The 16,927-nt window shown below is 53.2% G+C and overlaps 1 protein-coding gene across 2 annotated transcripts in view; it reads left to right on the top strand.

The window, feature by feature from the left end:
• The first annotated feature begins 717 nt into the window (after nucleotides 1-717).
• LOC144694770 (ubiquitin-conjugating enzyme E2 D4-like) overlaps nucleotides 718-16,927 on the top strand; it is a 31,431-nt gene continuing 15,221 nt past the window's right edge. The window contains exon 1 of one of the 2 annotated variants that reach the window (XM_078565344.1): nucleotides 718-930. In XM_078565344.1, the coding sequence (XP_078421470.1) occupies nucleotides 793-930 (138 nt within the window). In that variant the 5' untranslated portion in view covers nucleotides 718-792. Of the gene's footprint in view, nucleotides 931-9,167; nucleotides 9,294-16,927 lie in introns of those variants that run through there. The other variant, XM_078565345.1, reaches the window with a different exon arrangement.

Below are 16,927 nucleotides of genomic sequence, written 5' to 3'. Positions count from 1 at the left end.
TAGGTGGAGTTTGCCAAAAGATATCACAGACAAAAGGACAAAGAGGTGTTGAAGGTGGTGATATTAGCTAAGGAATGTGCTAATTAAGGGTAGAAAGCAGGACAAGCAAGGGACAGAGCTGGGGGGGGGGGGGTGGAGCTGGGGGAGGGGGTGCGGGAGGGGGTGGGGGTGCGGCAGGGGGTGGGGGGGAGCTGGGGCTCGGGGTTGGGGGAGCTGGGGGTGCGGGGTGGAGCTTCCCCAAGGCCACACTGGTGAATGAGTTCACTCTGGTGGCCCAGTCCTGGAATCGGCTCCGGCAAACAGATTGGTGGTGGGTGGGTGGGTGGGTTGGGGGGCATTGCTTCCTGAGCTCCGCCCCTCTCGCCCTGTGGTCCGCCCCTCTCGCCCAGAGCTCCGCCCCTCTCGCCCAGAGCTCCGCCCCTCTCGCCCTGAGCTCCGCCCCTCTCGCCCTGAGCTCCGCCCCTCTCGCCCTGAGCTCCGCCCCTCTCGCCCCTGAGCTCCGCCCCTCTCGCCCTGAGCTCCGCCCCTCTCGCCCTGAGCTCCGCCCTCTCGCCCTGAGCTCCGCCCCTCTGGCCCCGAGCTCCGCCCCTTTGGCCCCGAGCTCCGCCCCTCTCCCCCCGAGCTCCACCCCTCTCCCCCCGAGCTCCGCCCCTCTCCCCCAGAGCTCCGCCCCTCTCGCCCTGAGCTCCGCCCCTCTCGCCCTCTGTCTGATGGGAATGTCACTGATACTCTCTCCATGGGGAAAGTGACTTCTTCAGCTTTCCCCTCCATTCTAAGTGATGGTATTTGCGCATGCGTTGGCTGTGCGGTGACGTTTCACGATCCTTTGGTGACCTCATCGCGTCGTGCGCCTATTGTGACGTAAACCCCGTAGTGCGGTCGGGCTGGACACTCGGCCAGGCGGGGATGGCGAAGAGGCGGATCCTCAAGGTAAGCGCGGCGGGGGGAGCGGGTGCAAAGTAGCCAGGCCCAGGCCTAGGCCTAGGCTTAGGCCGGGCCCAGCCCAGGACTGGGCCTGAACTCCAACTCTCCGCCTCCTCCCTCCATTCCAGGCCTCACGGCTCCTTGACTGAGAATCCCAGATGATGCCTTCGAGCCCGAGCCAGGCGGCAGGAGGGGGGGTTGAGGTGGACGGGGAAGGAAGGGGAGGATAGACCGGGGGGGGGGGGGTAGAGACCCCCATCCCCTCACACCCCCACCCCCACCCCCTCACCCCCATCCCCACCCCCTCACCCCCATCCCCTCACCCCCATCCCCTCCCCCCTCACCCCATCCCTCACCCCATCCCCTCCTCACCTCACCCCCATCCCCTCACCCCCATCCCCTCCCTCACTCACCCCCATCCCCTCCCTCACTCACCCCCATCCCCTCCCTCACTCACCCCCATCCCCTCCCTCACTCACCCCCATCCCCTCCCTCACTCACCCCCATCCCCCTCCCTCACTCACCCCCATCCCCTCCCTCACTCACCCCCATCCCTCCCTCACTCACCCCCATCCCTCACCCCATCCCCTCCCCCACTCACCCCCATCCCCTCACCCCCATCCCCTCCCTCACTCACCCCCATCCCCTCACCCCATCCCCTCCCTCCTCACCCCCATCCCCTCCCTCACTCACCCCATCCCCTCCCTCACTCACCCCCATCCCCTCACCACCCTCCCCCTCACCCCCACCCCTCACCCCCACCCCCCTCCCCTCACCCCCATCCCTCACCCCACCCTCCCTCACCCCCATCCCCTCCCCCACTCACCTCCATCCCCTCCCCCACTCACCCCCATCCCCTCCCCCCTCTCACCCCCCATCCCCTCCCTCACTCACCCCCATCCCCTCCCTCACTCACCCCCATCCCCTCCCTCACTCACCCCTATCCCCTCACCCCCATCCCTCCCCTCACCCCATCCTCCCTCACCCCCATCCCCTCCCCCCATCCCCTCACCCCCATCCCTCCCCCCTCACCCCCATCCCCTCCCCCACTCACCCCCATCCCCTCCCCCACTCACCCCATCCCCTCCCCCACTCACCCCCATCCCCTCCCCCACTCACCATCACTCACCCCCATCCACTCACCCCCATCCCCTCCCTCACTCACCCCCATCCCCTCCCTCACTCACCCATATCCCCTCACCCCCATCCCCTCACCCCCATCCTCTCCCCCTCACCCCCATCCTCTCCCCCTCACCCCCATCCTCTCCCCCTCACCCCCATCCCCTCCCCCTCACCCCCATCCCCTCCCCCACTCACCCCCATCCCCTCCCCCACTCACCCCCATCCCCTCCCCCACTCACCCCCATCCCCTCCCCCACTCACCCCCATCCCCTCCCCCACTCACCCCCATCCCCTCCCCCACTCACCCCCATCCCCACTCCCCATGCCCACTCCCCCATGCCCACTCCCCCATGCCCACTCCCCCATGCCCTCCCCCCAAGCCCTCCCCCCAAGCCCTCCCCCCAAGCCTCCCCCCACGCCCTCCCCCCCCCACGCCTCCCCCCACGCCCTCCCCCCACGCCCTCCCCCCACGCCCTCCCCCCACGCCCTCCCCCCACGCCCTCCCCCCCACGCCCTCCCCCCCACGCCCTCCCCCCCACGCCCTCCCCCCCACGCCCTCCCCCCCACGCCCTCCCCCCACGCCCTCCCCCCCACGCCCTCCCCCCCACGCCCTCCCCCCCACGCCCTCCCCCCCACGCCCTCCCCCCCACGCCCTCCCCCCACGCCCTCCCCCCACGCCCTCCCCCCACGCCCTCCCCCCCACGCCCTCCCCCCACGCCCTCCCCCCCACGCCCTCCCCCCCACGCCCTCCCCCCCACGCCCTCCCCCCCACGCCCTCCCCCCCACGCCCTCCCCCCCACGCCCTCCCCCCCACGCCCTCCCCCCCACGCCCTCCCCCCCACGCCCTCCCCCCCACGCCCTCCCCCCACGCCCTCCCCCCCACGCCCTCCCCCCCACGCCCTCCCCCCCACGCCCTCCCCCCCACGCCCTCCCCCCCACGCCCTCCCCCCACGCCCTCCCCCCCACGCCCTCCCCCCCACGCCCTCCCCCCCACGCCCTCCCCCCCACGCCCTCCCCCCCACGCCCTCCCCCCCACGCCCTCATCCCCATCCCCTCATCCCCATCCCCTCATCCCCATCCCCTCATCCCCATCCCCTCCCCCACTCACCCCCCATCCCCACAATCTCCTTCCCCCCCCACAATCTCCTTCCCCCCCCACAATCTCCTTCCCCCCCCACAATCTCCTTCCCCCCCCCACAATCTCCTTCCCCCCCCCCCACAATCTCCTTCCCCCCCCCCACAATCTCCTTCCCCCCCCCACAATCTCCTTCCCCCCCCCACAATCTCCTTCCCCCCCCCACAATCTCCTTCCCCCCCCCCACAATCTCCTTCCCCCCCCCACAATCTCCTTCCCCCCCCCACAATCTCCTTCCCCCCCCCACAATCTCCTTCCCCCCCCCACAATCTCCTTCCCCCCCCCCACAATCTCCTTCCCCCCCCCACAATCTCCTTCCCCCCCCCACAATCTCCTTCCCCCCCCCACAATCTCCTTCCCCCCCCACAATCTCCTTCCCCCCCCCACAATCTCCTTCCCCCCCCCCACAATCTCCTTCCCCCCCCCACAATCTCCTTCCCCCCCCCACAATCTCCTTCCCCCCCCACAATCTCCTTCCCCCCCCCACAATCTCCTTCCCCCCCCCACAATCTCCTTCCCCCCCCCACAATCTCCTTCCCCCCCCCACAATCTCCTTCCCCCCCCCACAATCTCCTTCCCCCCCCCACAATCTCCTTCCCCCCCCCACAATCTCCTTCCCCCCCCCACAATCTCCTTCCCCCCCCCACAATCTCCTTCCCCCCCCCACAATCTCCTTCCCCCCCCCACAATCTCCTTCCCCCCCCCACAATCTCCTTCCCCCCCCCACAATCTCCTTCCCCCCCCCACAATCTCCTTCCCCCCCCCACAATCTCCTTCCCCCCCCCACAATCTCCTTCCCCCCCCCACAATCTCCTTCCCCCCCCCACAATCTCCTTCCCCCCCCCACAATCTCCTTCCCCCCCCCACAATCTCCTTCCCCCCCCCACAATCTCCTTCCCCCCCCCACAATCTCCTTCCCCCCCCACAATCTCCTTCCCCCCCCCACAATCTCCTTCCCCCCCCCACAATCTCCTTCCCCCCCCCACAATCTCCTTCCCCCCCCCACAATCTCCTTCCCCCCCCCACAATCTCCTTCCCCCCCCCACAATCTCCTTCCCCCCCCCACAATCTCCTTCCCCCCCCCACAATCTCCTTCCCCCCCCCACAATCTCCTTCCCCCCCCCACAATCTCCTTCCCCCCCCCACAATCTCCTTCCCCCCCCCACAATCTCCTTCCCCCCCCCACAATCTCCTTCCCCCCTCCTCTTTACCCCCGGCCCTCCCCATTTGTCCCCACCCCCCAGGGATAAGTGGAGGCAGCTAGTATGGGTGGCTTAGGAGAAAGAGATTGGTTGCTGGACGAGTGGCAGCGACATGCGGTGGACGGGTGGGATAGATGTTTAGTGGGGATTGAGCAATCTTGTGAGGGGGGGTAGTGGGTAGAGGCGGTGGTTGGTATGGAGGGAGAGATGGGGCTTCAGCCTCTAGTGGCAGTCAAAACTTGGGCATGAATTTGATTTTGGAGACTTGAGTGCTTGTGAGCATTGAGATGAACGCACAGATGTCCCTTGTTTCGCAAATCAATGCAATGCCCAAGAATGTGAATCCTTCAATCCTGTACCAGACCTGGAGCTGCCCATGAATTTCCATGACTCCTTTTCTTTGGCCATTTAGCAATGCAGACACAACAGGGCAGAGATTTTCAATTTAGTGTCCAACTCCTTATGCCTCTTTTGAGTTTTGAGTCTTGGGACCCAGAGGGGTGGCAGAAAGCAAGACCAGCATTTATCTTGTGTCTGTCAGCACTTCAGAGTGTCCCCAAGGCCTTTATAGTCAACAAAATACGTTTTAAGTGTGGCCATGTTGTATAATTTGTGCACAGTAAAGTAATATGACAATGTCATTGTGACCAGAGAATCTAATTTTTGGTATTGGGTTGAGGAATAAATGTTGACTTGGACCCCAGGCGAACTCTCCTCCTGCTCTCCTTGATAAATAAACAAATGAATATAAATAAAACGGAAATTTTAATGGAAGTCACGTGATACACTGAGGACCAATAAGTAAAGCTCATCATAGGGCTATACATCAAGCTTTTGCTTACCTGCGTAATGTTTGCTGCTTTAGCGCAGTGTCACATTTGGTCTGATTACGCTTCAGTTAAGTACCTTGGGGTGTTTAACTACATTAAAGGTAATTTGTTGTAGTGCAGAAAGGACAAGGGAAATTGGAATAATTAAAATCGAACATTAGCAACGTATAGAAGATACTGTAAAAGGAAATCAAAGGGCTTTAATTAGTAAAAAAAAATTAAACAATGGGTACTGGCTGTCAGGGTTGAAAGGGTGACAGCTGTAGAGGTTAGTGATACCTCACAGGTGCTAATTGTGGGAAGGGTTTGCTTGTGAATTATTACGTAGCATGTAAAAAACCCAACAAGAGAGATGACTGTAGGATCCAGTAGTGGGGAAAGAACCAGAGCAGATAGGAGAAGTAACTGTGGGGAGAACATTTCAGCAATAGTGAAGACCTGAGGATCAAAATCGTTATTGACAAAGAAGTAAAGCTAATATCAGAAAACAGAGTATAAAAAAGCTAATTTTGAGTGAATGGAACTTGGGAAGAGGAAATGAAAAAAGGCAGAGAAAAGCAGCATAAATATTTAAATCACTGATCAATAGACTTCATAAAGGATTAAATAGAGAAAATAAATTCTTTTAAAAAAAAAAACCACACAGGCCAGTTGTGACATGCTATGGACACGAACATGAAATAGGAGCAGGAGTTTGTCACTCGGTCCCTTGAGCCTGCTCTGCCATTCAATGAGATCATGGCTGATCTGAATGTAACCTCAACCACACATTCCTGCCTCCCCCTGATAACCTGTCACCCCCTTGTAAATCAAGAATCTATTTAGATAAAAGCAAAATACTACGGATGCTGGAAATCTAAAACAAAAATAGCTGGAAAAACTCAGCAGGTCTGACAGCATCTGTGGAGAGGAATACAGTTAACGTTTCGAGTCCTTATGACTTCATCAGAATCTATTTAGCTTTGCCTTAAAAATATTCAAAGACTCTGTTTCAACTGCCTTTTGAGGTAGAGTGTTTCAAAGACACTCAACCCTATGAGAGAGAAAATTTCTCCTCCTCTCTTGTCTTAAATGAGCGACTCCTTAGTTTTAAATAGTGACCCCTAGTTCTAGATCCTCCCACAAGAGGAAACATCCTCTCCACATCCACCCTGTCAAGACCTCTTAGGATCGTAAAGGTTTCAATTAACAGACCTCTGACTCTTCTAAATTCCAGTGGGTACAAGCCTAGTCTGTCCAGCCTTTCCTCATAAGACAACCTGCCCATTCCTTGTATCAGTCCGGTAAACCTCTGAACTGCTAACACATTTACATCTTTCTTTAAATGAGACCACTAGTACTGTACACAATACTTCAGATGTGGTCTCACCAATGCATGTACAACTGAAGCATAACCTCCCTACTTTTGTAATCAATTCCCCTCACAAGAAATGATGAATAAAATGATAAGGGTAAATTGAAACTAAATCAAAAGGCATGCCAAAGTACACTGGCATTAAAGAATAGGATAACGAAAGGGTATAGGAAAAGGTTCAGTTGAAAGTCAATAAAGTAGCAAAGCAGGACTAAAAACTTAAATTATGGAGAAATGCATAAAGAACTAGTAAAGTATTCGACAGACATGAATAAAGGAAAATAAAGTTAGGGCCATTAACAAATGCACAAACTAAACTGGCAATGACAGCGAAACAGCAGAAATATTGGTTTGCTGCCTCCTATTTGTATTTATGAGGGAAGGAAAGGAGTTGGACATGACATAACTGGACTCAAAAAAAGATATGACATTCAATATAGAAACAGGAGAGATAATGGATATACTAATCATACTGACGCAGGATACAACCCTGGTCAGTCAGTTGGGTCCATGCACATGAAAATAGGTTAAGGAAGAGATTGTGGAGATGGTTGGATATAAAAATACATGAGAAAAAGGGATTGTACCAGAGGACTGGTGGACAGCTCCTGTTATTTCTTTATTTAAAAAAAAGAGTAGAACATATCCAGGGAATGATAGACCAATTAGCAGGTCGTTGACCAGAGAAATAATGGAATCGTTCCTCAAATATAAAAGAAAAACATCAAGGAAGCAAAAATACAATAGTTAGCATCAATTTCAAAAGGGAGGGTCTTGCCTGACCAACCTTTTGAATTCTTTGAAGCAGCAACAAAATGTAGACGAGGAAAACAGTGGCTGTGTAAAATCAGGAAAGAAGGTAGTTGAGGTGTGGCCTAATGTAGGTCATTAAAATTAGGCAAGGTTTTGATAGAACAAACACAAACATTTGCATTTGTGGGAAATTAGAGGCCATCAATTTCCGATAGGGAAATAAACTTGCAGGGCCATTGGGATAGAGTAGGGGAATGGGACGGCAGACTGGATTCTTCATGGAGAGCCAGCAAGGAGTCGATGGGCTGAAAAGCCACAATTACTGAGTCTATGATAGTTATCAAAAATCAAATCAGGAATTCAGCTGAAACTTTACCTCGAGAGTGGTTAGATTGTGGAACTTGCTGGAAATTGGAAATGAAAGCAGAAAATGTTGGAACAACTCTAAAAGCCAGCAGCCAGTCAGCACCTGGAAGGAGATTTTCCAGGTCGATTACCTTTTTCTGTATTTCTAGCATTCACAGTTTTAATGGGGACTAATAGATAGGACTCGAGCAGGACAGAGAAAGGTTCAGGGAGGAGATTTCCGGGCAGAGGTGGTGGTGGTGGGAATTTTTGGACTCCGGCCTATGGCTGATTTTCTGAGATGGGGCAGGGGGCTCGGAGCTCCATGTTGGGTCAGGTACAGAGCTCCGGGCTGGGGACCCCGTCCCTGTTCTCGGAGCTCCGCGCTGGGACCCCTCGCTCTGTTCTCGGAGCTCCGCGCTGGGACCCCGGCTCTGCGCTCGGAGCTCCGGGCTGGGGACTCGCTCTTGTTCTCAGAGCTCCGCGCTGGGACCCCTCGCTCTGTTCTCGGAGCTCCGCGCTGGGACCCCTCGCTCTGTTCTCGGAGCTCCGCGCTGGGACCCCTCGCTCTGTTCTCGGAGCTCCGCGCTGGGACCCCTCGCTCTGTTCTCGGAGCTCCGCGCTGGGACCCCTCGCTCTGTTCTCGGAGCTCCGCGCTGGGACCCCTCGCTCTGTTCTCGGAGCTCCGCGCTGGGACCCCTCGCTCTGTTCTCGGAGCTCCGCGCTGGGACCCCTCGCTCTGTTCTCGGAGCTCCGCGCTGGGACCCCTCGCTCTGTTCTCGGAGCTCCGCGCTGGGACCCCTCGCTCTGTTCTCGGAGCTCCGCGCTGGGACCCCTCGCTCTGTTCTCGGAGCTCCGCGCTGGGACCCCTCGCTCTGTTCTCGGAGCTCCGCGCTGGGACCCCTCGCTCTGTTCTCGGAGCTCCGCGCTGGGACCCCTCGCTCTGTTCTCGGAGCTCCGCGCTGGGACCCCTCGCTCTGTTCTCGGAGCTCCGCGCTGGGACCCCTCGCTCTGTTCTCGGAGCTCCGCGCTGGGACCCCTCGCTCTGTTCTCGGAGCTCCGCGCTGGGACCCCTCGCTCTGTTCTCGGAGCTCCGCGCTGGGACCCCTCGCTCTGTTCTCGGAGCTCCGCGCTGGGAACCCTCGCTCTGTTCTCGGAGCTCCGCGCTGGGAACCCTCGCTCTGTTCTCGGAGCTCCGCGCTGGGAACCCTCGCTCTGTTCTCGGAGCTCCGCGCTGGGACCCCTCGCTCTGTTCTCGGAGCTCCGCGCTGGGACCCCTCGCTCTGTTCTCGGAGCTCCGCGCTGGGAACCCTCGCTCTGTTCTCGGAGCTCCGCGCTGGGAACCCTCGCTCTGTTCTCGGAGCTCCGCGCTGGGAACCCTCGCTCTGTTCTCGGAGCTCCGCGCTGGGAACCCTCGCTCTGTTCTCGGAGCTCCGCGCTGGGACCGGTTCGCTTCTCCGCGCTGGGGCTGCCGGGCAGTTTCCCCGCGCATGCGCTGCCGGCCCGGGGCTGCCCGCTGCTGCGCCTGCGCCCAGGGTGCGGCCCCCGCGGTCTGAGTGACGCCAGTGCGGAGGGGATTGTGCGGCGAGGCCGGCCGGCGGGGGATGGCGCTCAGGCGGATCCAGAAGGTAAGCGAGGCCGGTGGGCTGAGGGAGGGAGCCGTCCTGGGTTAGGCCCCACCCACTTGCGGCATTTGGGGAGCTATTTGAGGCCGGGTCCCGGCGGCACCGTGTGGGCGGGGGGTCGAGCTCTCAGCAGCCGGAGCTGGGGAGGGTCGGGAGGCCGGTGGATAGACCGAGGCCTCAAGCCTGGAGCTCCCTGTGGGAGTTGGCAGAGTCCGGCCCAGGAGCTTTGCGGCTGCTTGTTCTCTATGACCCTGAGCTGAGGCCCCACCCCAGCCACCCAGCCCAGCCCGGCCAGGCCAGGACCCCCCAGCCCAGCCTGGCCACCCAGCCCAGCCCGGCCAGGACCCCCCAGCCCAGCCCGGCCAGGACCCCCCCCAGCCCAGCCCAGCCAGAACCCCCCAGCCCAGCCAGGACCCCCCAGCCCAGCCCAGCCAGGACCCCCCAGCCCAGTCAGGACCCCCCAGCCCAGCCCAGCCCGGCCAGGACCCCCCAGCCCAGCCCAGCCAGGACCCCCCAGCCCAGCCCAGCCAGGACCCCCCAGCCCAGTCAGGACCCCCCAGCCCAGCACAGCCCGGCCAGGACCCCCCAGCCCAGCCCAGCCAGGACCTCCCAGCCCAGCCAGGACCTCCCAGCCCAGCCTGGCCAGGACCCCCCAGCCCAGCCCAGCCAGGACCCCCCAGCCCAGCCAGGACCCCCCCTCCCAGAGCCAGAGGTGAGGGGTCTGCCTCTGTCTGACATGGAGACCCCCCTCTCTCTCTCTCCAGCCTGATGGAACTGAACAGAAAAGATCCCATTTTGTGGATCACAAAATCACACAAATAAAGGCTGGTCAATGAAACAAAAGCTAAATAATGCAGATGCTGGAAATTTGAAATAAAAACAGCAAATGCTTCCAGTAGCCTGTTTAAAAAGAAGCTTCAGTGCCAGAGAGGGAGAGTGGACAGTTGAGCTGGATGACCTTTAGTGGAATTGGTTCAATGTTGGGGGATCACCTTCTCATGATGGGGCTGTGGATTTGAGTTATTAGCTCGGGCTAGTAAGGCAGGTGAATTAAGTCAAGATAAGATCCAAGAGGAATCACACGGACTCGAAACGTTGGCTGTCTTTCTCACCGCGGATTCTGTCAGACCTGAGTTTTTCCAGCAATTTTTGTTTTTGTTTCAGATTTCCAGCATCCGCAGGACTTTGTTTTTATTATAAGATCAGCTCTGATGTTTTTGAAAAGCGAAACAGTCAAGGGGTGGAATGGTTGGTCTACCTGTTCCTCGGTGATACTCGAGTGCTCCCTTCTCTACTGCACTAAAGTGTCACCCTGCATTACATGGACATGACTGAAAAGAGGCCTGAAACACAAGGTTCAAACTCAAATAAGTGTTACAGCAGCTGGGCCAAGTTAACACATATCTAAAAAGAATGCTTTTATTACCACAGCAAATTGTATTTATATAGCACCTTTCATGAGTGTAATGAAGCAAAATTTGACGCCAAACCTCTTGTGATATTCGGGCAGATAACCAAAAGCTTGGTGGAAGAGGTGGGTTTTAAGGAGCATTTTGAAGGAGGAAAAAACTAGAGAGCTTTGGGGAGGGAATTCCAGACTTTAGGGCCCAGTGGCAGAGCAGTTAAAATCAGGGATGCTCAAGAGGCTGCCAGAATTAAAGAGCACAGAGGGTTGTGGGGCTGAAGGAGATGACAGTGACAGGGAAGGGGTATGGAGGGATTTGAAAGCAAGGATGAGAATTTTGAAATCAAATAAAGGGACACAGGGACAGTGTGGGGAAACTGGCATTGAAGTGGATGATCAGCCATGATTGTATCAATAGGCTGAATGGCCTACTCATCCAGTCTGATTTTGAGGTGGGAAGAGGCAAGAGAGGCAGTGGTGAAGTAGAGCTGGGTCATCAGCATAGATGTGATAACTGACTTTTCGCATGATGTTGCCAAGGGGCAGCATGTAGATGAATCATAGGTGGGGGCCAAGGATAAATCCTTAACGGTGCATAAGTAGGTAGAGAAGCCATTGCAAGTGATAACTCTGGCTTCACTGAGATAACTAAGAATGGAACCAGGCAAGTGCAGTTCCATTCAGCTGGACAATGATACAAAGGTGTTGGAGGAGGGTGGTGTTGTCGACAACGTCAAGGTAGGAACCATTTTGGTACTTGGGCAGGGACAGAAAGCTGTTTTGGAACATTTTGTCCATTGAGTTCTGGGAATGATGGGGACAGATTTGGGAGGTGACAGTGCATTCAAGAACCTTGGAGAGGTAAGGGAGATTTGCGATAGACCAGTGCTTTGCAAGAATGGTCCAGTCGAGTGTAAGCTTCTTGAGGAGAAGGGTGATGATGGCTGTTTAGAAAGAGAGAGGGACAATACCTGAAAGGAGAGCAACATTAACAATATCGGCTAACATGGAACCTGGAAGGGAAGTTGGGTGGCTATTAATTTAGTGGGAATAGGATTGAGGGAGCAGGAGCTGGATCTTGTGAACAGGAGTTTCGGGGTCACAGAAATTCAGGGCAAGGGAATGGGGGAGCTTCAGAGGAAGTTTGGTCTGCTGGGCACAGGGAAAGGAGGGAGATGGCAGAGGCAGCTGATCGACTGCTCCCAATGACAAAGTAAGTCCAAGAGCTCCTTGCACTTGTCATTTGTGGTGAGGATGAAGGAGATGAGAGAAAGGGGTGAGGTGAAGAAGCTGAGGATTATCTTTGTGTTTCTAGATAAATGATCAGTTTTGGCGGGTGAAAGAGGACCTGATAACGATTCATATGGTCCAGGAAGATATAGTGGTGAATGGTTTAACCAAATCAGGCCTGCAGCAAGGTGAGATGCTCGAGGAGGTGCAAGTGCCAGAGGAATAGGGGCACATGTCAGATAAGGTGTGTGCAAGTGATAAGAGTCACATGCCACAGCAATGGTCTTGATGGGGCAAGTGTTGGAAAATAAAGCCAGATGAAGCGACTTCATTTAGGGGAAGTTGTCAACTCCCCCTCAGGCAGGTTTCATTCAAGGCTATGATGTTGATGCAATCATCCACAATAAGCTCTTGGGCACATGCGTTATCTTTACACTTAAGATAAGAGGAACGACTGGAAAAGACCTACCCGGCTCAGACAGACAGCCCCCCCCACAAATATGTAATAAAACCAGTAAATGCTGTGACTGCTTAGCAGATCAGGCAGCATCTGTGGAGACAGATACAGAGTTTACATTTCGGGGTGATGACCCTTTGTCAGAACCACACATTTCTTGTGGATTCCAATACAGGTGAGCAGTAAGGACTAATTTATATGCACACTGTAGTGTAGGATGGAAACCCAGTTTGTTTTAAATTGTAATATAGCTCTTTTTAGTTAGGCTGTGATATTGTGAGTTTAAAACAAAATACTTTCTAAAAAATATTATCTTGTCTCTGGAAACAAAGTCAGATCATATCTGTCCAAAGATAGCTGCTGGTATCCAGTTTCCCATGGAGCTGTTGATAATGCTTTTAATTGAATGACATCAGTTGTTATCTTGAGGTTGTGAGATGTTCATGCAATCCAAATCTGCAGCTTATATTTGATCCATGTTATCTAATATGTAATAAAAACAGAAAATGGTGGAAAAGCTCATCTCATACTCATACTAGTCAGTCATACAGACTCAAAACGTTAACTCTGTTTATCTCCCAACAGATGCTGTCAGACCTGCTGAGTTTTCCAGCACTTTGTGTTTTTATTTCAGATTTCCAGCATCAGCAGTATTTTACTTTTATCTAATATGTAGTTTGGGTGCTAAAAACAGCTGGTCATCAGTGGAATTAAGCTCAGCAATCTGAACGTCAAAATTCAGACGACGATTTGAACGTCAAAATTAAAAAGACTATTGCCTGTCCAGTGGGAAATAATTCAATTGTTTTTTTGTGCACAGTGCCTTGGGACACCCAGGCAAATGGCATCAATGGTGTTCTCCCTATTCCATCAATTCTTGGTCCAATTGTTTCCATTTCCCTGGTTACACAGGGTTTCCTGGGGCAGAGATGGTAAGCTCTGCCAGAGGCTCTCCTTTGTCAGCACCACCCAAAATTTGGTGTAAAAAATTTTGCAAAGTCCTTTTAGATTTTGGACAGACACTTCTCAGTTGTGCAAGTCCAGAGCTTATTGGCTACGTCTGTTTTCTTTTGTGTAATAATGAATTTTGTATGTAAGTTAACTTTCATTCAAAGTGCAAACGACTGTCATTCAATAATAATTAGGACTGAAGGGACAGTGAGATTGAGTATGAAATTGACTAAGGGACAGAAGGCAGAGTGGAGTGGTGAACAGTTGTTTTTCAGACTTTAGTGCTGCTCCCCAGGAGGTTGTGACTGAAGCAATGAGGATGTCAGTAACAGACTGCAGGGCGACATGGACTGGTGAAATGGGCAGATGTGTGTCAGCTGAAATTTAACATGCAGCAGTATGAAATGATACATTTGGTAGAAAGAATGAAGGGAGGCAACATAAACTGGTACAATTTTAAAGCGGATACAGGAACAGAGAGATCTGGGCATGTGCTTACACAATTATTTGAGGATCAGAGGACAAAGTTAAGACGACTTTTTAGAAGTGGAGCATACGTGATTCTTGGCTTTACTCATAGAGACAATACAAAAGCAAGCAATAATATCATAAAATAAAGGCAAAATACTGCAGATGCTGGAAAAAACTCAGCAGGTCTGGCAGCATCTGTGGAGAGAGACATTTTGAGCCCATATGATTCTGCAGAGCTTGGAATTTAAATTCACTGTGGGAGCTGCTCCCAAGGCGGTCTCCTCTACACTGGGGAGACTGAACACAGACTGGGTGACCACTTTGCAGGTAACCTTTGCTTTGTCTGCAAGCATGACCCCCACCTTCCTGTTGCTTGCCATTTTACTTTACAATCTTGCTCTCAGGCCCACATTTCTGTCCTCGGCCTGCTGCAGTGTTCTTTACAAAAGCCATCAAGTTATGCTACAGTTTATGAAACGCTATTAGGCCTCAGCTGGCCTTTAGGAAGGATGCCAATGTCTTACAGAGCATGCTGAAGAAATGCAGGTGAGGGACTTCAGTGTTGGAGGGAAATTGGAGAACCTAGAGTTGTTGAAAATGAAGATCTGTTCTGCAAAGACTAAATAAGCAGATATTGTTTCCAGTGCAGGAGGATTGTTAATCAGAGGACAAAGATTTACAGTGATTGGCAAAAGAGCCAGAGGCATCATAAGGAAACTTTTTTCAAGTGATCTGGAATGCAGTGCCATAAGGGGTCGTGGAAGCTGTTTGCATAATAACTTTTAAAAAGAAATTAGACAAATACTCGAAGGGAAAAAATTTACGGAACTGTTGGGCAAAAGCAAAGGAATGGGGTAATGTGATAACTCTTTCAAAGGACCAGCGCAGTCATTTGTTATTCATGGAACGTGAACATCGCTGGCAAGGCAGCATTAACCAGGCAGCCCTGAGAAGGTGGAGGTGAGCTGCAGCCTGAACCATTGCAGTCAGTGTAGGGGTGGGCTATTGGGGAGGGAGTTCCAGAATTTGGATCCAGTGACGACCTAAGGACTGGCGATATATTTCCTACACAGGATGGTATGGATGGAGGGCAACTTGCTGCTGGTGATGCTTCCTTTGTCCTTCTAGGGGGTTTGTCCTTGTCAGGGGTTAGGATTATGCTATCGAAGGATCCCTGACAAGTTGCTGCAGTGCATTTTGCACTGGTGCTGGGAGGAGTGTGTGTTTAAGCTGGCTGGCACTTGGTGTGTGGTGAGAGTCTTAGTTGTCACCTATGAGCACGTTTGAATGTTGTCCAGGCCTTGCTGCATGTGGGCAGTGTTTCTTTCATTACCTGAGGAATTGTAAATGAAAGTGCACACTGTAATCATCAGATATTCCTACTTCTGACCTTATGATGGAAGAAAGGTCATTGATGATGCAACTTAATATAGTTGGGCCTCTGACATTGCTCCGAGGAGCTCCTGTAGTGCTGTCCTGATGCTGAAATGATTGGCCTTTGACTATCCCAACCATCTTCCTTTGTGCCAGCTATGACTCCAGCCTGTGGAGCGTTTTTCCCCTGATTCCCATTGATTTCAGTACAACGTGGGGCTCGTTGATTCCATGCTCAGCATTGATGTCGAACATACGAATTAGGAGCAGGAGTAGGCCACTCGGCCCTTCAAGCCTGCTCCACCATTCAATAAGATGACGGCTGATCTGATTTTAACTTCCCACCTACCCTCGATAACCTTTCACCTCTTTTGATGAAGAACCTATCCAGCTCTTCCGTAAAAATATTCAAAGACCCTGCCTCCATTGCCTTTTGAGGAAGAGGGTATCTGAGACTCACGACCCTCTGAGGGAAAAAAATTCTCCTCATCTCTGTTGTAAATGAGTCGACCCCTTATTCTTAAACTGTGACCCCTAACTCTAGGTTTTCCCACAAGAGGAAACATCCTCTCCACATCCATTCTGTCAGGGTCCTGCAGGATCGTAAAGGTTTGGATGAAGTCACCTCTTACTCTAGAATTCCAGTAGATACAAGCCTAACCTGTCCAACCTTTCCTCATAAGACAACCCGCCCATTCCTTGTATTAACCGAGTAAATCTCTGAATGCTTCTAACGCATTTACATCTTTCCTTAAATAAGGAGACCAGTATTGTACACAGTACTCCAGGTGTGGTCTCAACAGTGCCCTGTATAATTGAAGCATAAGCTGTCTACTTTTGTATTCAATTCCCCTTGCAATAAACAATAATATTCTATTAGCTTTCCTAATTGCTTGCTCTAGCTTCCTTTTGTGATTCATGCACTAGGACACCTAGGTCCCTCTGAGAGCTCTGCGATCTCTCACCATTTAGATAGTATGCTTTTTTATTCTTGCTGCCAAAATGGACAAATTTACATTTGCTCACATTATACTCCATTTGCCAGGTCTTTGCCCATTCACTTAACCTATTTATATCCCTTTGTAGCCTCCGTACGTCCTCTTCATAACTTACTTTCCTACTTATCTTTGTGTCGCCAGCAAATTTAGCCACCATACCATCTGTCCCTTCATCCAAGTGATGTATATAAATAGTAAAAAGGATAAGTCACTCTCACCTCGCCTCTTGAACTCCGTTCTTTTGTCCATGTTTGTACCAAGACTACAAATGAGGTCTGGAGTTGACTTGCCCTGGCAGACCCTGAACTGAGTATTGGTGAGTAAGTGCCACTTGATAGTGCTGCCAATGATGCAGTCCCTCACTTTGCTGATGATTGAAAGTGGACTGATTGGGTGGTCATTAGTTGGATTGAATTTGGACTGCTTTTTGTGGACATAACATGGCTTTGCAGTTTTCCACATAGCCAGTGTTATTGCTGAACTGAAACAACTTGGCTAGTGGTATGGCAAGTTCTGGAGCACAAGTTTTCAGTACTTCTGCTGGAATGTTGTCAGGGCCCATAGCCTTGGCTGTGTCCAGTGCACCCAACTGCTTTTTGATATTACGTGGAATGAATCAAATTTGCTGAAGACTCACTTGTATGACACTGGCTGAAAATAGTTGCAAATGTTTTAGCCTAGTCTTTTGCACTTAGGTGTCAGACTGCTGTCTTTGAGAATGTTCATGGAATACCTTCCTTCTGTTAGTTGT

This window comes from Cetorhinus maximus, chromosome 20, assembly GCF_964194155.1.
Source record: "Cetorhinus maximus chromosome 20, sCetMax3.hap1.1, whole genome shotgun sequence".
In the NCBI taxonomy this organism is placed as follows: domain Eukaryota; kingdom Metazoa; phylum Chordata; class Chondrichthyes; order Lamniformes; family Cetorhinidae; genus Cetorhinus; species Cetorhinus maximus.
The sequence above is the reverse complement of the archived record's forward strand: the minus strand, read 5'-3'. Positions and strand labels throughout refer to the sequence as shown.